The 23,709-nt window shown below is 40.9% G+C and overlaps 1 protein-coding gene across 2 annotated transcripts in view; it reads right to left on the bottom strand.

Annotated features, from left to right (window-relative positions):
• Positions 1-525: 525 nt before the first annotated feature.
• The window catches only part of LOC103372008 (adenylate cyclase type 9-like), a 36,093-nt gene continuing 12,909 nt past the window's right edge, over positions 526-23,709 (bottom strand). Inside the window, exons 2-9 of one of the 2 annotated variants that reach the window (XM_008301514.1) lie at positions 9,349-9,548; positions 8,778-8,885; positions 8,352-8,626; positions 7,675-7,777; positions 6,223-6,440; positions 5,167-5,326; positions 1,910-2,052; positions 526-852 (exon numbers count right to left, since the gene is read on the bottom strand). In XM_008301514.1, coding sequence (XP_008299736.1) covers positions 819-852; positions 1,910-2,052; positions 5,167-5,326; positions 6,223-6,440; positions 7,675-7,777; positions 8,352-8,626; positions 8,778-8,885; positions 9,349-9,548 — 1,241 coding nt within the window. In that variant the 3' untranslated portion in view covers positions 526-818. Of the gene's footprint in view, positions 853-1,749; positions 2,053-5,166; positions 5,327-6,222; positions 6,441-7,674; positions 7,778-8,351; positions 8,627-8,777; positions 8,886-9,348; positions 9,549-23,709 lie in introns of those variants that run through there. The other variant, XM_008301513.1, reaches the window with a different exon arrangement.

The following is a 23,709-nucleotide window of genomic DNA, read 5'->3' as shown; positions in this document are numbered from 1 at the left end:
TTCCATCCCTCAAAAAATGGCACCAGACACAGTCCACTCCCAGTACAGAGACCTCCAGGGTGGTAGGAGTTGAACTAATCATTGCTAATAAGCACAAGAATACAAAGAAAACATAATGTAAGAGTGTCTGAGTCAGTATTTATCCCGTATGACGCCTCCTCAGACTTGCTCAGTGCTGCTTGACTGACACTTTGATGACACTGTTCGATGAAACATCTTCTAGAATTTTAACAAGCTTTATCCTACTAATGTGGGACACATGCTGTTGGTGTGTTAACTGTGTTCTAGTCGCTAAGGCTGCAGCCTCACTGATCCATCACAAAATGGAAAAAATATGGAGAATCTGGCAGCCTCTGGTTTTTCTTGCTTTTTTTGTTCACTTGTTACAATTAGAATAAAGAGGCATTTGGGAAGGTTAAACAACTGACTGTATCTAATGACAGGAGTTGAATCCTGAATGCCATGAAAAGAGACTATCAAAGAAAGAAGAAAAGGAATAAACAGTCCCCTTGTCTTCACTTGTGTACTTGATTCAGGCTCAGTTGTGGCTGTAATGCAAAACTCAGGCCAGCATGGGCTGTATGAGTCATTTCCACCACTAGTGGCATTTAGCAGTCATTACTATACTGCTGCACACTCACAGGCAGAGAGGCAGGAGGAGAGAGAGACGGATGGAAGTGCAACGAGCAGGAAAGCGTGAGAATGAGTAAAAGCCAGAGAGGGCTGCAGTTATGAAAAATATAAAGGAGAGCTGTTGCTCCTGTTGACCCTTGAAATGTCACTCATCGATCAAACCCCCTCTGTTACCACGGAGACACTCACCCATGAACTGGAAGGCTGTTATTACTGGAGCTGAAAGAGAGAAAGAGTGGTGTCAGTCAGGGGGGAAGGAACAGTCGCATACATGCACACAGACGCACAATGTGCACACACGACCACACAGGATGTAAATATAGAGATCAGATTGTCCTTTCTATATCCTTAGGAAGAAGTATACGGATGCATTATTGAGCTAAGTTGCTAAATCACTTAACCGTCTGAACCCCAAAGCCCACCAGTGGGTTTGAGACACACGCTATATTAAAATATATTGCCAAAATTACAACATTGATCAGAGCATGAAACTGGAAAGTCAACTTTCAGGAGGTCCTTGAACTCATCTTGGGTAACTTTCAGTTTTGTCGAGAGCATTTCCCAAATCTAAGCCATAAATCATGGTATTTCATCAAAAAATTTAAAAGAAATTTTTAAAAATCGAAATGTCTCGTTTCAATAACTGGCAGCAAAAAAAATAATACAAATAAAAAGAATTTGCTCAAACTAAATTCTGTAAAACGCAAAAAAATACTGCACTCCTCATCAGAACTGAGAAGCCAGGATAGTTTTGAAAAACAATCAAAGAAACTATTTCTTTTTTTTTCTTTTTTTTAAAATAAAAATTTACGGCATTATAACTTTTTTTTGACCGCACAGAAGACATTTTCTAGTTTTCCATACTTCTAGCAATAGTTTTGCTGTTTCCATAGAAGTGCAGGATTTTATATTGAAGTGACAAATGAGTTCAGTGAGTAGAAATGTGACAGAAGCAAAAAAATGCCCAGAAACTGGTTGGAGTTCAGAAGGTTAATTCATGCTTCAGAACAATGAATTCATGGAAGAAGAAAAAAAAAACCTGACAGAATTAGTTTTATTAGTCTTTGGAGCCCAAACACAGGCTGTCAAAAACAGCATTGTACACAATAAAACAGATGTATAAAATCTACAATACATGCCAAATGCAAATTTGTCTTTTCACATTGAGTTTGCAATTCCTGCCTTTTACATATGAGCTGTTTAGAAATCACTATTCGGGCCTACATTGATTTTCTAAACCCTTGAGCATTTTGTGCAGGTAAGTGTCCACCTGTACCTGTGCAAGGGACTGTACAGCAACAGCAGCAGGGCGACTCCTGTAGCGGTGGCCAGGACCGAGCGCATCCAAAAACTCAGCTGACAGAAGTTGCAGTACTGGATGATGGCCAGGATGGTGGCACAGCACAGGAACATGGTCACCTGCAGGAGAAAAACATAGTCATTGAAGTGACTTAACAAAGCTACAGGCACAACAATGAACAAGGTTTCAGCTTTAATCAGTGTGGGTTAATTAAAAAAAAAAAAAAAAAACACTAAATCAAAATTTTCTTTGTGTGTCCAACTGTGATATCTGCTTTAAAAAAAGACACTTGATAAGCCTCAATAAATGAACTGTTGACCATCGCAGTTAAGTCATATTAATAAACTTCAGGTGGAACACCAGCATGTTCTGTCTAAAACAATTGCTGGTTGTGTTAGCTTATAGAATTAGTGAACAAATTATTTCTTTTGTGCCAGTGCACGTAACTACAACTAGCAGCAGTCAGCAAACATGTAATCTGTAGGCTCACTGAATAACGTTTAAAAGCTTAAAGGTGGTTTGATCTGAGCGCTACTTGTCAGATCAGATAACATCCCTTTTTATAACACAAGAAACATTTTTCTGTGCATTTCTTCTTCCCTGCTCCTTCACATTCTAACATCACAGTATTAAAACATCCTTTCTATGTTACAGTCAAGTTACATACATCCAAATGTAGTTTTTGATTAGGTTTTGGACCTTAACTGTCCATTCAAGTTTTATTTAAGTTAGGTTCTAATTTCGGGACTAGTTCTGGTTCATTATTCCATTTTTCAACGGTACTTGCAATTTTTGGGTTCACCTTAATGTGAATTTGTTATGAGGTCTGTATGAGTATTTATTGGGAATTGCAAAGAACAAATCGTGAAAGCAGGATTGTACATTCAAGTATGAAAGGGTGCATGTAACAGCAGTTTTAAAGGAGTATGAATTGTGTGGCATTTCAACTTTGAATATTCAGATTTGAGATTCACCAGCTGCAATACTTTTAGAGAAGTGTAAATTATACAGTGGGTTCAACATCAAGACGTTTTTAAGTGTGACTTTTCCATGTGGAGTGAAATAAGGGAACTTTTTCACATCCTCAGGGGACATCATGGTCATATCTCGAGCTAAATACTGTTGATGGCGAATGTATGGTTTAGCAAACACTGAATTAACAAAATGCTAACATTAAAAGACAAGTTTTGTCTTGTTTTTTCTTTGTTTTGTCTTTTTATGGTTTCTTACCAACTGCAACATAAATCAGACATAAGGAAAGGTTTTTCAAGGTCAAAAAAAAAGAGAATTTGGTCTAAAACATGCTGATGTGGTCTCTCAGAAAGACGCGGTGCTCTATTTGTGTAAACACATGCAGGCGGCAGTGGTAATTTGGGAACATTCGCAGGTTGTTAATGATTACACTGACAGGATAACATCTTTTTTTCCTCTCATCCCTACACATGTCCTCCCTCTCTCCCTGCCATCGCCCCCCTCTAGCACTGTTATTGGGTCTTAATATCTTCAAAGGCATTAAAGTCCAGAAAATTGCATGTCTAATTAACAACTCTCCCTGAGACTACCGCTTTGATCTGCAAAGCCCCGAAGAGACGGAGGGAGCCGAGGGAAGAGACAGAGCAGGGTGGGAGAGGATTGGATCGAGAAATCGGGCGTTGAAAAGCGAGATATCAAAACACCGCACATCTTGCAAGCAGCCGTTGGCTCAAAGCTAGAAGGCCAGAGTCAAACTTAGACAGAGCTGGATGTGGCCTTGACTCAGAACAGCGCAAAAAAAAAAAAAAGTGTGGTAGTTCTCAATCTTCTCACATGCAGGACTCGGAGAAGGAGAAATGTCAACATTTCTAGTGCCAAGGTCCACAGGCGAAGTCTCCTGAAGCCTCTTAGCTCTTTTCCCGCCACAGTTCCTATCAGGGCTAATGCCAGCTAATGAATCTCTGGCTTTAGACCACAATGGGCAAGATGTCAAACTTGTCTCTGCTTACATTGGCCTAAAGACATCAGTGAGGGCAAACCATTACAGCTTAAAAATCAGAAGTGCTACCACTAACAAAATTAGCAGTGGTCTTTGTAACAGCAGAGGGGCAGTACTTTGACTGAGAGCAGGAGCAGTAAATCAGCTGCAGTAGTAAGAGTTCAGTACTTTTATATCACGTATGGTTTTTCATTTTTATAGGCGCAGTCTCATAACTTGTCGATCAACCCTGTAATTCCAGGAGCTGTACGATTTCTGTGAAACACATCCTTCTATTGTCACCAACAAGCACCAGTATGGCCTCATGAACTACGTTGGCGGATCCTCGATTGTGGCCAAACTGCTAGTCATGGTCATTTGATCAATGCTGAGATTGTTGGACGGGTATTCATTGATTTCAGGGATAAAATATCTTGACTGCACGTTCACGTTTAAACAAACAGAGTACCGCTTTCACCTCCACATTGGGCAACCGTCCTGCAAATTTACAATTAATCAATTACAATAAGACTTAAAATAATCTAATCATTTTATAGAGGCAAAATCTGAATAAAAATGTACCCAAAACACCTCATTTTCTAAACATCTGCTCACTGAGAGACGAGCTCACTGATGTTCACTAAACGCATCACTCGCAGACTGTCGGGGAAGCTAGCTGGACAGTTCTGCACAGAGAAGCCTCTTGTCTCCGATGAAAAAATTACATAGAAATGAGACAGCACAAGTTGAAACTGAGTGATCTTATCTAAACAGCTCATTCATTATGACTTTAAACATAAAAGTTGCAGTTGCTCGTGTTCGTTTAATTTGCCATAATCGTGATTGTGAATGGTATTTAATCAGTTTTGCAGCCCTGCCAACACTGTGTGGTGAAAATAATTTGAAAATTGTGGCATAATATTCTCCTTTCCAGTCAAAGATCTAGAAAATGTGTAAGAATAAAGACATATTTAGAAAGAGAAGACAGAGAGTTTAAGTTTTAAATTGCAATTAAAGGTGGGACCTGCTTCACCTGCAAATCAACTATTAAATAGCCAGCAACTAGTTTCCTAAATAGTAATGAGAAGCAGTTAAATCTTGATCTGTAGTGCAGCAGGCATAATTGGGTTGCACTTACTAAATCTAGTTTTCGCCACCTTAAGGTAGAGTTCCCATATTTGTTAAATACTTTGAGGTGGTGAATCAGCAAATGTTTTGATCTGGATTTTAATAGTGTGTTAAATGTGAGCTCCAAATCTCAATCTACTCTACACACGTTTACCTGGAGGGGCAGGTGGACGCTGCAAGTGAGGTGGGACAAGACGGAGATGGCAGGAAGAGAGACCAACACGGCTCCGATCACGTGACGAGAGACCCAGCCGGAGACCACCAGGAGCAGCAAGCGAGTGCAGTTCATCACCTCCTCCAAATAGAAGGCCATGCTGCAGGAGAGGACAGGACAAAGCCTTAGGGTAAAAAAAAAAACTAGGAATGTGCCCCAGAAGCATTATCAGAAAATCCTTATTTAACTTGGCTGAATGAGAATCTGAATAAAAACTCTTATTTTCTCTTCCTCCTCCTTCCTCTTTCTACTCAGTCAGAGGTGGAAAAAAAACTGCAGCAGAGTCTCATTACTCCTTAATTAAGACACATTACTAAACCAACAATGCTGTCCAAGTCCCAGCGAGAAGATGAAGATTTATTGCCCATTTATGCAAGGCAATAAGTGAAAATTAATTCATCTTTAAATACTCTCAGCGCACACTCATAAAACACAGCGCAAATTAAATAAAACACGTGTTTAGCACTTTGGGTAACAGGAAAATCCAAGGAGAAGGATGTCTTTCTTTTTTTTTTTTTTTTCAAGGTTTGGATATATACCTGGTACCAGTTAGTCATTGTGCCAGTTTCTGAGCCGGTACAAAAAAATGGGCACGAGCCAATGGGATCTGACCGGGGAAATTAATCCGTAGTGGAGTGAAAGCCAAGAAAAACATAAAATAATGTGTGCTGGTTTCAGTGGAGAGTTGTAGTTGGTCTATGTGTGGTTTTAAATCTTGTGCCACAGAAGCCCATGAGATATATTTTATTCAAACTGACTGCCTAGATGGCACAGAAATGAATGCAACAGCATAACTAGTATTTCAGAGGCTTTTCTATCACAAATAAGATAAATTCTTATTATTTGTTTAACAAAATTATCAAATTTTAAGACAATGCATATGTTGTGTGATAGAAGTGGGATTTTGGTTAAAACTTTTTTTTAATATAAAACAAATGCACACAAAATCACACCTACACACACACACACACAGTCCATCTGCCTAAACCCCCTCACCGTATGGAGAGCACCAGGGAGGCCAGCTCCAGCAGACCAGCCAGGGGAGCCAGAGCCAGCGCAGCGGGAGCCGGAGAGCCCACGGTGGCCGGGCTCACCAGAGGTGGAAGGAAGCAGGCCAGTGTCAGCGCCAGGAAGACAAAGCAGCTGAGGAGAACATCCAGGAAGGAGCTGAAGGTGGAGCTCGCAAATGTCTTTAACTGAACCTGGTTCCTTACCTGCAGGGGCAGAGTAATGTGAAACTGAGAGGAAGTAAAGGCTCATTCCCTCCCCCAAAAAACACACCTGCACCGTCCACCACAAAGACGTAAATGTTTAACCATCATGTTTCTCTAAAGGGAATAAAAGCTCCTCAGTTATTTCATTATAAGGAGAGTTTATCTGTGAAATGCTGACTATTATAAAAACACACTTTTGTGAACGGCATGCATGCAGTAGTGTGTATCCAGAGAGTATTCTTTCATGTCTGTCTTCATTGTCTTCATCGGTGCTTTTACAACAAGCTACGACTCTGATGTCTGAGTGTATCAAACGTGATCTTAAAATGAAGCATTTCATCTTTGTTTGCGAAAAACTAAATCAACATTTTCATCCTCAAAATGAGGTTTGCGTTCCCAAGAAGGATAAGAACCACTGACATAGTGTGACAATAATGGGAGGAGGAGGAAATCGCAGTTAAAATCCGTTCACTGTAAGCTCCTTACCAGTGTTATTTTGTGTGATCGTTTGTGAAAATATAAAGGATTATTTCAGGAAATGGACTCAACCTCAACGGTGACCAGATTTGTTTTGCTTGTCTCAATGTACAGTAAAAAAGCAAACAAACTGCAGCCTGTGCTGTTTGTATGATAAATGTTGTATGAATGTTTTATTAATACATAAATATTCACAGCTTAGGGAACAAAAGTTAGAACCACATACAAACTTGTTGCAATGATTTTGCTTGAAATGAAGGTTTAGTGTTTTTTCTTTTTTCTTTTTAGCTCTGTAGTAACACTGGTTTAACAGCAGGGGTCTACAAGACTCTGAGGTCAATGCAGGCCAACTGGAACAGGTCCTGAATGTGTGTGGCACCAAATTTCAGAAACCAGGGGAGTACACAAAGAGATATAAACACTGTCCAAAATTAAAGAGATGCATTACAACACTACTGTTTGTCATCCCCCTCTCTGGTACATTTTTTACGATTTAGTTTCAGATCGTTTTTCCCATCCATTGTGCCACACATATCCATACAGGGACAAAAAGAAGTTAAAAAAAGAAAAAAGAAATGAAGAAATAGAAACAAAAAGTTACATTTCACCAGTCTTATCTTTCACCAGGAACTATCTTCAGATTAGGATAAAGTAAAAGGCAAAGATTGCAATCAAAGTCACAGGTAGGTTAATGAAACAAGTCAACACAGAGCTATTATCAGTATATCAATACAGAAGATAGAAAGTGTTTGTGTACCTCCTCCTTGTAGCTGCTACGATAGGCCTTCTCCAATGGTCTCTCTAGGAAGTTAAGGCTGATCTTGTTAATGGGTGGCTTGAAAAAATAGTCCTTCATCAGACTGGGGAGCAGACAGAGACAAGACACAATGAGTTTTAAAAAAAAAAATTTGAGTGAAAATGGCTTTTATTTTGTTAATTAAGTATTTAACACAAGGATAAATATTTTTTTTTTTTAAAAGCAACAAAGTCAAGGCCAGAGAAAAACTATGAGTCCAGCAACCTTTTCTAAATTATATAGTCTGAGAATGAGTGTAAAAAATGATATTTTTAAGAGCATCCAGAAGGTTTTCTGGGTGGAGTTTGCATATTTGTCTCCGTGTTCCTGACTGTTTATGCTTCTCATTAAACACATATTGACTAATGGTATGTATAATTCCTGTCATGTACTAGTGCGTGGATGTGCTCCAGCCCTGCAATCATGGACACAATGTGTAGTTTAGAAAAATTACTTAATGGATAGACACACCCTGAGTACAAAAGTTTACTCATAAAATGGATTATGCAGAAATTCCAAAAACATAAACCTAATGGATCCTTGTGTCACTGATCACGCTGCCACCCAGTCATGCTCGATCAGCCACCCTTGAGCGACATTATCAGCTCATAAATTCCACCTTTCACCTCTTTGCTCACCTGTCCTCCCTGATAACATCCACAAAGTGGGCGTCGCTCTTCTGTCTGAAATTCTTGGCACGCAGCTGGATCAGGGCGGAGTGATCCATGCCCGTACCTGTCGCCCCCGGGCCTCCGGCCATGCCTAGACTGGTGCCAGTTCCCGTGCTGGTGCTGGTCTTCTTCTCTTTATCCTGGAGCATGTCACACAGTGAACTCTGGCTGGCCCGGACTGGGTCCTCCAGCGGTGGACTCAGGAGGCCGTTGGCTGCTCTGGGGCTGTGACCCGGGATGAACTGGAGGAGGAGGAGATAAGGAGGTGAAGAAGAACACCCAGACACAGAGAGACAAAGGCCGCGACTCTTTAAGTAGCTTAAGTGACAAATGCTTAAAGCGGCGCTCGAGAAGTGTGCCGGTGCTGTCATCGTCCATGCATGTGCACTGTACCTTGGCACTGCTGGTCTTGTGCTCGTCTTGGCAGCCGTTCAGCACGGCCACATCATCACTCTGCTCTGCCACCGGAGACAAGACCACACTTTGGAAGACGCAGGGAGGCTGCAGGGAGAACAGGAGAGCAGTGGGAGGGAAGTTGACAAATGAAATCATATCACAAACATCACATCAGATAGAATCGATTGAGCCAAATACTTGTGTGCTGACGGTTTAGTTAAGTCAAAGGACAAGCTGTAGACAAATACTGGTTCTCATTACCTTCCTTATAATTAAGAAAGAGAAATTAATATCAACACATATGGAGCCAAAATAAATGGAGTGAGAGCATTGCAAAAAACTCACAGAAAATCGAACTTGAAAAAAACACCAGAACAGCTGGATAACAGGTTTTATGAACTATTGACTTCAGCTTGCAGGGACTAGAGAGCAAAATGTAGTAATTTAGTGAGTCATTTATTACACGACACAAGGAGTATGAATGCTAGGTTGAGTTCCACAGATGTATGTCAATAGTGTGAAGTAATGCAGCAATGTTCATCGAGTTTTTTTATAGCCCTGCTCTTACCCCACTCCTGTCTGGTGGTTGATGTGACAGCAGGGGCTCAGCAGCCTGCGCCCCTCCAGGGATGAGGTCCGGTGTGCGAGGCTGAGGGCAGGAGAACTGGCTGACCCCGACGAAATCCCCACCAGGAAGTCCCACCTGAGAACAGCCACACTGCACGTCGTGATCCAGCTTCCTCCCTGAGATCAGGTAGGTCTTCAGTCCTAAGAGAAAGCAAAAAACAAACAAGTTCCTCTGTTAAGAACTTTGTAATCATGATGGGTTTGACTTGACAGGGGAAAAAAACAACAGCAGGATAAAACAGAGAATACAGTGTTTGTTTGTTGTCATCTACAGACACCACAATGGTGATAATTAATGGTGAGACATTCATAAAAATGCATCAGACAACAAAAACATACGAGGCTGGATGAACCACCACAAAGCAATGAGCAATTTGTTTATACAAAACATTATCATATTACTTGTAATGACCAGCATCAGATGCCTCCTGAAGCTCAAAAGAAAGCTCGATTTCTCCCCTGAACTGCTTGTGCGTCATGTCACTGTTAATGCTGAACAGGCTGCGGCGAACAGAGCAGCTGCAGGCAGCGTTTTTGGCCGTTCTGTATGCATGGTGTGCCATCTGCAGATCTCTGACAGAATTTTATCAGTCGCAGGTGTACAAAACAGATAAAACAAAGTCTGTATAAACTGCAGCATCACTGATGGACATGTTAAATGTAAACCACTACATTGCTGCTCTTATCTGGTTTGGCAGTGTTTTATTCAGACAGTTGAGTCTGCAGCTGATTTGTCACTAAACTGAGTTAACACTTAAAGTACAGGTGAATGTGTAGTTTTTCTTCATTTTTACAAAACATGCCGTTAATACTGATTAAAGTGCCAGATGTGTGAGCTTTAATACAAAATGAAAATGAAACTGGACGCTGACCATTAGCCTTTGGTGGCATTACGTGAATTTATTCCACCTGTGGATGTAATGTCTGGGTGCACACATGCCCTCATCTACCCATCATCACCGTGCTTTGTTGATGCGCACACACACAAGCAGGAAGTAATGCAATACTGGGTGTTTCACCAACTATGTTTGCACATCAGCCCAGGGCTCTGGCCTATTCACACTGGGTGTAGAGCCAACAAGGAAATACACAAACAGTGGATTAGAGCGGTGGCCCATAGCCAGCTGCTATCAGCCTGTCCAAACACACAGTAACCTGGCTAACTGGCCTCATTGTTCAAACAGCTAACGATGCTAACCTCGTTAGCACGGAGATGACTGGAGGAGCAAGTGCAGGCCGATGAAGAGATTTGTGGGCTCCCTGCCTCTAGCTAAGGTACATTTGCGTTTATGATGTGCACAGTTTATTCATAAAGAATAACTTTAGGCCAGTTTTTAACTTGTGTGTTTTTGTATTAGTCCTACTGCAGTGTGTTTCTGCATCAGTGAGCTTTCAGGTATGTGAGATTCCTGAAAAGTAGACTGTATTGATGCATGCTGAACTCAGCTGAGTCAGATTTTTTCAAAGATTTTGGTCATGTTTTACCTTAAATATCACTTTAAAACAAGTAGAGATAACAGTATATTTAAGCTTTACTTAGTTATTTGCAGTCACAACTGGCCTTTATTAAAAAGCAACTTCAATGTAGTTCTATTTTATGAATTACAGTGTGCATACAAACAACCTACTCTGGAGATGTTCGTCTATTTGGTCTAGAAAAGATCTAGAGTGAATGAAGTCAGTGGCCTGGAAAAAAACTTAATGCACTGATGTTGAAAAGAATCTGAAACTAAGCAAAACTCTTTGGAACAATCCTTCAAAAAGCCTCACAGTGACATCTAACCTTTAAACTCTCTGTGTTCCTTTTGAACTGACTACTTTCATTAAACTTGTCTGCACTTTAATTTACTTAATTTGAATTCATTTTTTTCTATTTTATTGTGTGCTTTATCTTGACATGTTTGGATTTTTCTTATACTTTGTCTTTTTGTGCTGGTTTTGTCGGTTGTAATTTAGCTGTTTAGTTGGCTGTAAATTGTTTAATAATCTCTGTGTATGATAAGTTGCTATATAAATAAACCTGCTTGCTCAACGTATGATGAGAAGAACTGATTAACAGCTACGCTACAGCAAAGAGTTACATCGCCGACACACACCATAATGTGCTATTAATTGTTCTCCATATGGGACAGTTGAAGAGAAAAGTATGAAATGTTCTCAAGACGAGGGAGGATCCATTTAGTGAAACAGCCCCATGACCTGACTGCACGTCAAGTCAACTGACATGTATTTTTTATTTAGCAGAAAGAAAGAAAAAAGCAAAGATATGCATTTATGTGTCCGCCTGTTTAAGTGTGACTGATGAGCGTCCGACCTTTATGTGCGTCAGTCTGATGCTGAGTGGGTGTGTTCATAAGTTGGTTTGTGTACTACAAAATATTTGCAACATTTTTTGTGAATCAAACACACACACACACACATCTATCTCATTCAGTCCTCCTCCTCCTCTTCCGCGGTGAGTTACTCCTTTTTTCTTCTTCTCGCTCCAGTTTTCGCACTTGCAGTGAGTCGGTGAAACACTAATCCAATGTGATAATGAGTAACTACTTTACTGTAACACTGGATACCAAACAGACAGCTGTAGTGGTACAACCGCTACAACCTCCAAGGTTTTCATTTCAAGCAACGCCGTGCAGCTTTTCTAACCGGCTGTTCACAACCACAGTCGAAAGGGAACTTTTGAAACTTTTAAGATCTAATGACATAAAATAACAACCTGCTTTAAAAACATCAAAACTAAAGTCATTTCTATGGTTTGGTTGGTTTCACTACAACTTTTGTTGTTTTTGCTGCTTCCTTGGCTGCATAAATAAGATTAGTTATGAACTCATCTTGGAACTCTGGAGCCACTGTGCATTTAGTTTTAGGCCCTGGAACAGCAAAGACTTCTCAGCCTTTAGGCCAACAACAGTCCTAACTTGGGGTTAAGAGTCACACACAAACATGCAAAGTGTCAAGAAAAGGTTTGCTGCTGTTCCTGTGCCACCGATTCGCTCCCAGGCAGTGGATGTGAACAAGGAGCTTCTGCAATAAGATGAATACATGGCTGTGAATGGCCTATTTTGTGCCTTGACTTTCTCTTTCTGTGTATTTTTGCCGTGATTTTCAGTCGCACACAAATTATGTGAATGAATCGGAGTCACCACATCTTTCAGGAGATTCATCATAAAAGGTGTTCTGGAGGCTGTTGGCCCAAAACTTTCATATCATACTTTCAGTTTTCATGGATGAAAAGCAAAGAAGTTCCTCGAGATACAGCTCGTCTCATCTTCTGTAGATGCTGACTCAAAAAAACTGCAAACAGCTGGTAGAGAAACCCGACAGTAAATTTGATCTCATGAGAAGTAAGCAAGAAGCAATGTGAGCTAAAAGAGCTTATTTTAACAATCCACAGGCATTTTTGAACGCAGGCATTTTGGCTCGTCGTAGTAGGAAGGGTGCAGGCGTTAATAACACTAATAATGTCTCTGTTCTATTCTGGTGTCCCAGTAAGCCACGACAATGTGACAGTGAGCCAGTATGTGCCTTACCGACACCCTGACGAAGCTTCTTCTATTCAGTCTTTGTATACATGATAAATAGTTTTATTTCTGGTTTGCAGTTGACTGAGATCGGCGGCTGAAGAATCTCAAAATCTCAAATAATAGGAACTAGAATAGTGTAGCGAGAAATGTACATGGATATTGGCTTGAGAGTGTTTTTTGTGACCTGCCCTCTTCCTCCAGCATGCCTTCTCCATAACAGGCAAAATGCTGACAAGTTAGAGACACAGACAAGATAGTAAAAACAGACAGTGGCAAACGGCACAGAAATGGTAAGAGGGGGGGAAGGAGGAAGAGTCCCAGAGCACTTTGAAGGCCACTGAGTTTAGCATGCCTCACATAACCCGCATTCCTCGTCTACTTCCATTTCAGCTTTCCAACTTTATCAACAACCTGCTCTAAACTCTAAAACACACCTTGAATTGTGAGGAGAGCTTGACATAACAGACGGTGGAAAGTTGCAGTTTTCCGACGGTCAGAAAGTAAGCGCGGCAAGTTCAGGTGTGTACGAGTGCAAAGGCATCTACTACCCTCTGGCTACAGCGCATTACCTCACGTACAGTATCTCGTGTGTGTTTGTCCAAGTTCTACAGCATAACCAAGCTAATCCGTTTGTGTGAGTGTGTGTGTGTGTTTTTTGTGTGTATTGATCTTCACCGGGCTCTGTAGAGGCAGCACTCTGGGAAAGAAACTGACACCAGCACTCTAAAGTCTCAATGCAGCTCAGTGGGCTTTATTGATTTATTCAGGCCAGCTGGCTGGAGTAGATAGGGTTCAGCCGGGGACAGCTACTAGTACTACTACACCGCACACAACGACACCAAAACACCATATGTACACACATTTAACCATATACACGATGGCAGACTGACAAACCTGACCGACCTAAACTACATGTCATGTTACGGCAGGAGCTCAACATGTAAATGGCTGCATCATCTTGAAGTTTGTTCTTGTTAGTCATGCTCACTATTTAATCCTCTGAACCCCACGCAGCACATTTTTACTCACTGTGGGCTCATTTTTAATGAAGCAATATAAAGTCTTGCACCTCTGTGGAAACAGCACAACCATGGCTAGACACAAGGTAAGCATAAAATAGATATAATGCTACAAATAATCTAAAAAATGATGATTCATTTACAAACATCTAGATAAACTGGAAATCAACAGCTCTTGTTTTTCATGAAGAGGGAGGTCAAAACAATGAACATTTCTACCTCACTGAATGGACACTGGTAATAATGTACTCCTCACATGTGCAATGAGTGAATGTAAAGGACAATTTGATGTTCCATCAGAAACCAAAAGGAGTGTATTAACAGCTGTTCTTGGAGGAAGCAGCTTCAGTTAAAAAATACAAATAAATATAGAATTTTTTACACAAAGTTTATTATATTTTGTAAATTGTACACAAAACACTTTCTGACTCTGATTTTTTTTTTAAAGAAAAAAAAAGAAAAGGAAAAAAAGAATCCTTCTAAATGCATCAGAAGGTGTTGGAGTTCAGAGGGGATCATTTTTTTCAATTTCCACTGATTTTCATAAGAGATGTTTTACTCTCTTTACATGCATTGCTGCAACAGAAAATGCAATCTGTACAGCACACACAACACACCCCCAGAAACCCTTCAATGGAAAAAAGAAGCAGTTTTGTTCCATGTCAGAACAAGATTCATATTAAGCAACGTTTGATGTATGTTACAAGAGCTACAGCACAACTTATTTTCACTGGAACACATACTTTTTTTCCCAAATGGCTTTGAGCCAGATAGGGGAAGAGATGTTACAACTTTATGGTGGATAAAATCAAACTGGAGGCGGTGAAGTGAAGCATGTGGGGTATTTTTTCCCAAGTCAGGCACATGTTGTAAAACTTGTGAAGCCCTCTAAGGTACATTTTTTTTCAAAAAACAACAAAAACAGCACACTCACAACACACAGGCATGTTCACATGAGCACTCAGCATTATAACTCTGTGTTAGATGGCCTCAACTTAACCCACATTCAACCCAAGTTTAAATCTTTGACATGCGACCACTGTGTGAGGTTCATGTCTACTATTACAGAGACTCCAGTTGGCAACTGTAGAAACATATAACACACATATAATTTTTTAGAAGGTCACAGTACATCACAGTAGGTTTTTATTCAATTTCTCTCTCATACACCGGTGCTACCTCACCTTGTCAAAATTTGTCCATTTTTTTAGTTTCTTTATAACAATGAATGAAGTTTAATAACATTAACAAAATTGCTAATTTCTAACAAAGCCTGCTAAAATCAAGGCAGAAACAAAAGTTGCATTGAACCTGGAGGATGGGAGCTGTGTGGCCTGGCAAGTTTGGCACGAACAGACTGAAAAAGATGAGTGAAGTCTTACATGCAAAGCTGCAGCAGATACTAGTTGCATATATACACGTGCAACAAAACCACACAAAGCCTCACTACAAAGTACCACTGGTGAGAACAAATACACAGCAAACTGTGAATTCACTGAGACTAAAGGCCAAGAGCTCTGCATCGAGCAGACACTAATTTGGACTCGATGTGCTTAACCAAACAAACACATTCGCTTACTATGTTTACCGCAAACAAATGTAAACCGAAGCTGACAGCTAATTTTCTCAAGCGCCACCTCTGACCCCTACATCAGGGATAAGCAATTAAAGAGAGAATGCAGGCTCTAATTTCCCTCTACTCTCATTTAATGTGTGCAACTGAGCTCTGTGTAACTAATTCAAAGTCTCCCGGGTGTCTAACTGCATAAACATCTATATAAAATTTTCAAATAGAATTTTCATACTGACTAAACAATTCTGTGAGTCCTTATGTCTTCTGTGAAAGCATCTGCATTAGTTGTTGTGAGACTCGGGTTTTCCTTTAATTTGTAAATGTTTTTTTCAGCAAAATGAAGCATCAGGTGCAGTAATCAAAAGAACAACAAGCTGTTTCCAATGTTATTATGTCTTCACTGATTCATCTGAAAAGTTTACAATCTTTTAAAGTGTGCAAAAAAATATAAAAACTGAAATATCTGTGTAGTTTATTGCACCGCAAACCCTCACAAGATGTTGTTTTTTTAACATAAATGTTGTGTTTGTGTGTAGTTCATATAGCATACGTCCCAACAGGGCCCCTATTTCAGGAAATATGCAGCATCTGCCTGTCTGAGACATATATCCAAACACAAACCTGCCATTTTCTGTGTGCATGACTCATCCGAGGCAGAACACTGCAGCGAGATCAGCTTTGCCGCTGGTATCCTCAAATGCTAGAAAGCACCCCCGACTTCCCCCAACACAGACGCGCGGCTTTCATTAGACCAAAAAAAATAAATTACAGAGTTTATACACAGGAATCAATAAATCAATCAATCAGTGAACACAAAGATGAATGGAGAGGAAGTGTAGCCGAGTTGTCACATTCCACATGTACATTTGAAGGCCACGGCAACACATACGCATCAGAAAATTATCCTCCCGACTCTCTAATGCTCACAAACACATTTCTCTGATGCTGAAAGAAACTTTTTAATATCAAATGATTTGTATTTTAATTGGTCGAAAAGGCATTCAGTTTGTGTTTGAGAAATACAGCAAAAAAAAGTATTAACTATTACTGAAAAATGCCCCACATTGCACATCGGCTGTTACATAATAACTCACTCATAAATACATGTGAATGATTGGACAGCTTTGCATTCCTCAATACGCTCACTTTTACCCTCCCTAACCTGCTCTACTCACTAACAGACACAAACTCCTGCAAGACACTGAATTAAGAAATATAAAAAAAAAAAGTCCCAGCGTATTTTCTGCTGGTAGAGCGTCTTGGTGAATGTTCCAAGCTATAGCTGACATTTCAGACAATCCCCAAAGGGCCATCCCAGTCCGAACTCTGCACTTCCGGACAAACGACCTTTAACCTCACGGCAGCTTCCAACCACATGATCAAAACCATCCCCAGTGACCCAAAAGGTCGCCGCCTCCTCTCCGGTCCCACACACTAAAAAACTGAACATGAAGAGTAAATATGGGGGGGGGAAAAAAAGAAAAAAAAAAAAGACAGGGACACCTCAGCGTTTACTCATCATTAAAGCACTGAAGTCAAATTGAAGCAGAAAAGGACTATTTAAGTCTGGCGGTGCTTTAACGTCCTCCTCTGTATTTGAGCTCCATCTAACTTTGTTCTCTCATTCTTCACTTTCATCTCGCTGCTCGGAACAGTCAGAAAATAAACAACTCCGGCGCTAAAAATAGACTTCGACTTGTTTTTCCCTTTTTCACAGACTTGGCCTTCCAACTGTCCAACTTTGCTCAACTGTTGCTCTAACCTTCACCTCCAAACTTCTTTTCTTTTGTCTTGCCAAACCTTACATCTCGCAGTACCTCTCACTACCTCTCTCTTTATAGCTGGGTCTGTCTTGTCTCCGCTGTCTTGTTCTCTCATCTTTCAGCCATCTGCCTTTCACTTAAAAACTTTCTCCCACCGCTCACTCCTCTTTTTTTTTTTTTCCCTTCCCTTTTCCCTACCCTCCAGTTTTCTCCCTGGTCGGTGGCGGGTCTTGAGAACGGGCCTCGACAATAGCAGAAGCCTCCATATTTGGACACGCTGATGGGACCGAGGGATGAGGCTCTCACACGATCCTCCTTCAAAATACCCTCCCATTCCTCCCTCCCAAGCATCCATCCCTCCCCTCCTCCCTTCCCTGCTTTTGTGCCATCATTTCAGTCCAGGGAGTTCCTCAATCTCCTCTTCCTCCCTTTCTCTCTCTCTCTCTCACTCTGTCCACCTCCTTTATCTCATTTTTAAATCACCCAGCAGGGATTTAATAAAGCATCTGTGGGGAGCGCGGCGGATGAGCAAACGTGACTTCTTGGGTTCGGGTCAAACGCGAGACCTTCATCACATGTCACATGTATCCAGAGACGGTTCGAACTGGAACGAGTTTTAAAAGTGTGAGAGTCAAGTCAGGACAATGAGAAAGAACACAGTATGATGATTTATGGACGCCTAAATAAGCTTTATACGCATCTCAATTTAGTTTTGTGTTCAAATGGCGGGGCATGAATTAGCACCAGATCCCAAAAATAATAGTCTGATAAGAAGAACTGGAATTGAAATGCAAAAAAATCCAAATAATACCAAAATCATTGTCACATCCCTACTTCCTGTTGCCTTCTATTAACATCAAATTAATCTAACAAAGGCAAAATGGTTAAAGTTCGTCTCCGGTCATTGATGTAACGCCTAAAAAAAACTCATCTGTGCATCAGAGTAACACATTTTTCCATGAAAAAAAAAAACTTAAAATGGCTTTGATATAACTCTACACTGTTGCTTCCTTTAGAATTCACAGATCAAGTCACCGCTTCGTCTAATTGGCTGCAGCTCGAGCACACCAGCTCACCTATGACTCAGCTTAAACGGGGGGTAAAACTACTCAAGGCTATACAAAGGCAAATTGTCATACTGTAGTAATTCAGCCATGCATGTTTGAGCCAGAAACTGAAAAAGAAGATTGCAGAAAACTCCACCTTGCAAGATGGGAGGATTGGTGCCTTCTGTTTGTTATATATGTAACACCAGAAGTCTGAATCCATGTTTTTCACATTGATGCACTGCAGTGTAAAGGTAGAGATACTCAGCTATGGCATCAGCTTCTTAATTTGGTCATCATACACCACCTAACATATAAAAAATGCCACATGGGCTTGTTATCAAGGTAACTGGATTTTCACTGCAGGGGGTACTTTACTGACATCATCATTCATCATGTTTATCAATGGCTCTTCCGTCAGTAGGTCCTACAAGGATGTGTGTGTGTGTGTGTGTGTGTGTGTGTGTGTGTGTGTGTGTCTGTGGCATGTAGTACAGTTGGTTGACAGGAACAGTGACGCACTCCAACTGCCACTGCGTCACTCTGATAAACACGCAGACACACACACAGCTGTTAAAAGGCATTTTAGTGTCTCACTTCACAGAGCCTCTGAGTTGCTCTCGGGGAGGCTGCTGCTCGGCGGCAGAGGACAGTCCTTGAGGAACGAAATGACCAACCTTGGTCCCGCTGCAAAGAGAATGCCGATGACGACCGGCACGTTATTTTGTTTCGTGCATGTGCACACAATTTGCCACGTATTTGCTCTGACGCGCTAGTGGAGGAGCCTAACCTGAAACACATGCAGCAACGTTGACGTGCCGTTAACATCCTTATAAGGCTTTATCTTCATATGACATGTTTCAAGTGCAAATGTACTTGAATTGCATAGTGTCAACTGAGTCATACATCTTGTTGCATGGAGTGAATCATCTTTGTGTGCCATGAATTCACAATGCAATCATCAATCACACACACACACACACACACACACACACACACACACACACACAGACACACACCTCCCTCGCTGCCCTAAGCTAGACTGTGGGAAATCCTTGGGAAAGAGGTCATGACCAGAAAATATGCTCCTTCTTCTTCTTCTCCTCCTCCTCCTCGTTCTCCCTCTTCTCTTCTTCCCTCTAATGTCACACAACTCTCTCTTTCCACAGACCACCAAGGAACAGCGCTTGGCTCGCTGTTTATAGTGAGACTTAACTGGTATAGGTTTTTAAAGGCCAGTGCATGTCATTTTAAAAAGATGTGTCGCTTAAGTGCTGTTGCCGCTCGGTGGTGGCATATTCCGGTGAAATAATGAAGTTTGGAAACTACAGTCTCACTACATTTTTATCAACACCTATTCAGTGAGAAATCCATCACAGGGAGGAGGAGATGCTTAGTTCTCAGCTAAAAGCAGCCTCAGCTGACAAGGACTAAACGAACCGACATGTTGTAAGCAGTAATTTAAGTGTGGTGTGCATCTCTCAGTTCTCCTTAACTGGACATAGGCCTTACTCTGCTTCTGTAGTCACTTTTTCTGACCAAAGGGCATGCTGGGAAACAGAGACAATGATTGACTAATGTGGGCAGGTAAAGAGAAACTCCCTTCTAGAAAAAAAAAATCACCATAAACTGCCTTTTATCAGCAAAAACTAATACAAGTCAGCCTCCCCTGTCTTCCCTGATGTTGTTATCACTGCAGATACACAAATGTGTTGCGGAATTTGTATAACACTTATGTTTACGGGTCAATTTGACCGACACGCTATACTTAACATGGACACAAAATAAAAATGTGTCTTTGTTGTTATAACCAGTTTCACTTGGCTCTGATTGGCTTGCAAAAGTATAAACACATGAACTGCAAACAATCGAAGGCTGAAACGTGCCGCTGCTCACGAACAAACCTGTAACGAAGATCATGCACGGACGTGAGCAGTTTTTTTTAGGCTCATATACTGCAGAACACACAACTTGTGTACGCTCCAGAGTGTTGTTCTGTTGGTAGATCTACATAGGCAACACTGAGAAATCACTACAGCTATGAGGTAGACGAAGATAAAAATTTGGTTCACGTTCATGGTACCCAGAGGATGAATGTCTCTTGATCTGCTGAATTTTGCTGGACTTGCTGGCATGAAATTTGGTGCCCCTATGAATCAAAAATACTTTTGGTGATTTATTTGTTCCTCTGGTGCCCACAGGAGGTCAAAAATGTAACTTATCATAAAATATCTCAACATCCACCGACTGGTTTGCCATATAAATTATTTTACTAGCCTTTTTAGTCAGACAACAATGGCACTGATGCCCTTTGAAACCTATTGTTTTACATGGCTTGGGCCGCACCATGATGGTTTGACGCGGCATTGAGCAAAGCGCAAGGCATCCAGCAGGGCGTGGAGGGCGAAACCCAGGAAATACTGAAATTGTGTGTCCAATTTTCCTGAATTATGATGCAAGTTTCGAGACAGTTAACGAGACAAGCGGAGAAAAGCCTCAACATGAAAACAGGTTTCCATCCAATTAGGTGTGTTAAGTGTTTTTAAAAGTCCCCCTTGGGTGAAAATCAAATCATTTAACTGGGCTTACATGTACATAAGGTGTTTTCTATATGCGAAGCAATCAGCAGGTCGACATTTTAATTTGTCTAATGCTTTGGTTTATAATCACACACCCACGAAACTAATGATATTTTAATCAGGTGTCTGCATCAGCTGCTCTGTGATGCTTGTTTTTTAAATTGAATCACTCAATAGCACAATATATGTAGTATTTTATCCACATAGTAAGAGGGTTAAACAAATAATAAATTTGGATATAATTGAAAGAATTTACCAAATACATACCGTAAACTGTAAAAAACTAAACAATAAAAGATCTTCTTGTTGTACAAGAACATGTTCTACACTAAAAATTACATCTCAACCCCACAACTTTCCTTATAATGTGCCAGTCAAACATGTGCACCAAGCAATTCATCTGAAAGTGTCTCTGTTTGTCTTATCGGGTTTGCGATTGTCTAAATCTCATCCTGACTGCTCCCTGCTCAGGCCATAAACTCTCTTTCTCTCTCTCTCTATTATGAGCACTTCAGCTATATAAACCAGTGCAAAGGAAGCTCATGGATTTTTTAACAGGCTCGAGGCCGCACACCGTATCTATTATTCAGAACAGCCGTTTAACAACAGCACCACTCCAGCAAACTGTAGTTAGCGCACACCCACACACACAAATACACCGGGCAGAGGAGACGATGCTGTAACACTGACACATTCAGCTGTTGCAAATGTGGAATTTTAGAAAATATTACACTCAGAATAAAGAATGCCTCGCAAGGTAATGGGGGATATTAATGTGCTGAGTGCAAACCAAAAAAAAATCAAAGTTCACAGATATCCATGAAAAAGCCTTGACCCACCCATCCACCCACATAAAACACCTGAGCTCCGCGATTCTGCCAGCCATATGTTCTGTATGAGTTGGTCAATTAGTAACCGTGCTGGGAGGTGAATAATTATGATAATCCAACATTTGATGACCAGCAGGTAGAAAGGGGACAGCCATGACAAGGCAGACTACAAAATTTCCAGCATTTTTCTGAGATAACAGCATTGCAAAAGTTTAAAAAACAAACCCACGCATGTCGGTCTGATGGTCTGAACTACTCCTTACCACATAACCGCAATAGTCTGACCCCGGTCACAGACCATGATGAATGTTATCCCCCACTCTCTGTCTCTACCCACATTTTTTTATCTGTGTCTGTACTGAATCCTATGAATTTACAAGAATATCGCTCAAAAAAATTCCAAACTGATAGAACACTGAAATTTTTATTGTGTTTTCTCACGATTTTTGTGCTTATGCAAGCCGCCTTTATCAATCTCTACGTAATGTTGAAATATTTAGCGGGCGTTTCAAGCCGCACTGGCTGTTCTGCTGATACGCCCGCAAGTACAGCTGGGCGGGACGTTTGGGTGTCATTAAACGGCAAATAAGACCTGACTGTGAGCGAATCCACCTGTAGTACATAATACTACAGAGTCTTTTAAATACAGGCACACACATGTAAAAACAGTCTACTCTGTTCACACACTGCTATGTAATGCTTCACTCACACAATATATATATGTGCAAACTTTTATTTCTATCACGCTCATGCTGGTACATACCACACTGCTATACAGGACAAAGAAAATAATAATTACAACACGAGCAGGTGACTCATATGTTTGGCATTCAGTTGATTACAGAAATTAACCTCTGCCCAAAATAGCATGGTGTATTACATGGACAGAGAACTGACAGGAAAGACTAGTCCGAGATTAAGTGTGTGTGTGTGTATCTGGACTCGTGTAGCGATCTCTGTGAGGACCGGGTTGAGGTTTTCGGCCTTGAGAGTGAGGACACTTTGGAAAAGCGAGGATGTTTTGGCCGGCTCGCGTTTTCTGACACATCTTCAAAAGGGGCTGCTTGAGGTTTAAGGGTTCGAGCTATTATTAGGTTTATGGTAAAGGCTGATGTCAGCAAGTGTCCTCACAAAGATAGAAATAAAAAAAAAAAAAAATGTGTGTGTCTGTGTGTATTTGCGACACATCTGCAGTCAGGCTAGGACAGGGCCGGGCATGCTTATCAACACTGAACACGCACACAAACACATTTGACTCATGACATTCTTGGGCAATAGAAATGACAAACGTGTGGAGTGTATGAATAAAAGAAAGTTGATTGGACGGCTGTGTGGGAGAGAGAATAAGCGCTACTATAGATCCATTAAAGGTTCCACATTGTGCCCCTTTTCAGCAAACTAACTCAACTCTCACATGTCCCCACGGTGTGTCTTTCATTATTTCAGCTCAACATATTGCAAAAATAGTTCATTGCAACATGATAACCCCTTAATAACCACCCAGTTCTGACCGGGTTGTTTCACAATGAAAAGCATGGAGCTGCTGCTATCCCCGCCCCCTCCAGGACGGAAACTCTCTCTGCATGGGTAAAAACAGCTGACTGCACAGTTGCTGAATTGGGTATCGCTTCTAACTTTCTCTCTGACTGATCATTTAACAAGAAAATATCTGCAAATTCAGAGCACATCCATTGCTTTTAACTTGTGTGTTTGGTGAGTTTTTCTGACCACGCTCTAGCAACACAATAAGTAGTTTCTCAGTCACCATTTCATGTTTAAAAATAATTAGACAAATATGAACAGCTTTATTGGGAATCCGACTGTATTGAATTGCAGTATATGTGAGCACAGAGAGCAGGAGAGAAGCAAACAGATGTAAACAGCCACTGAGTTCAGGTAGTACTGCAGCAACATGAAAACAAAGTAACTCACACAGTTTTAATTTGATCTCAGAGTTTCCACCATCTC

This window comes from Stegastes partitus, unplaced genomic scaffold (assembly GCF_000690725.1).
Source record: "Stegastes partitus isolate 25-593 unplaced genomic scaffold, Stegastes_partitus-1.0.2 Scaffold1680, whole genome shotgun sequence".
NCBI lineage: Eukaryota > Metazoa > Chordata > Actinopteri > Pomacentridae > Stegastes > Stegastes partitus.
This window is presented reverse-complemented; position numbering and strand designations above follow the sequence as displayed.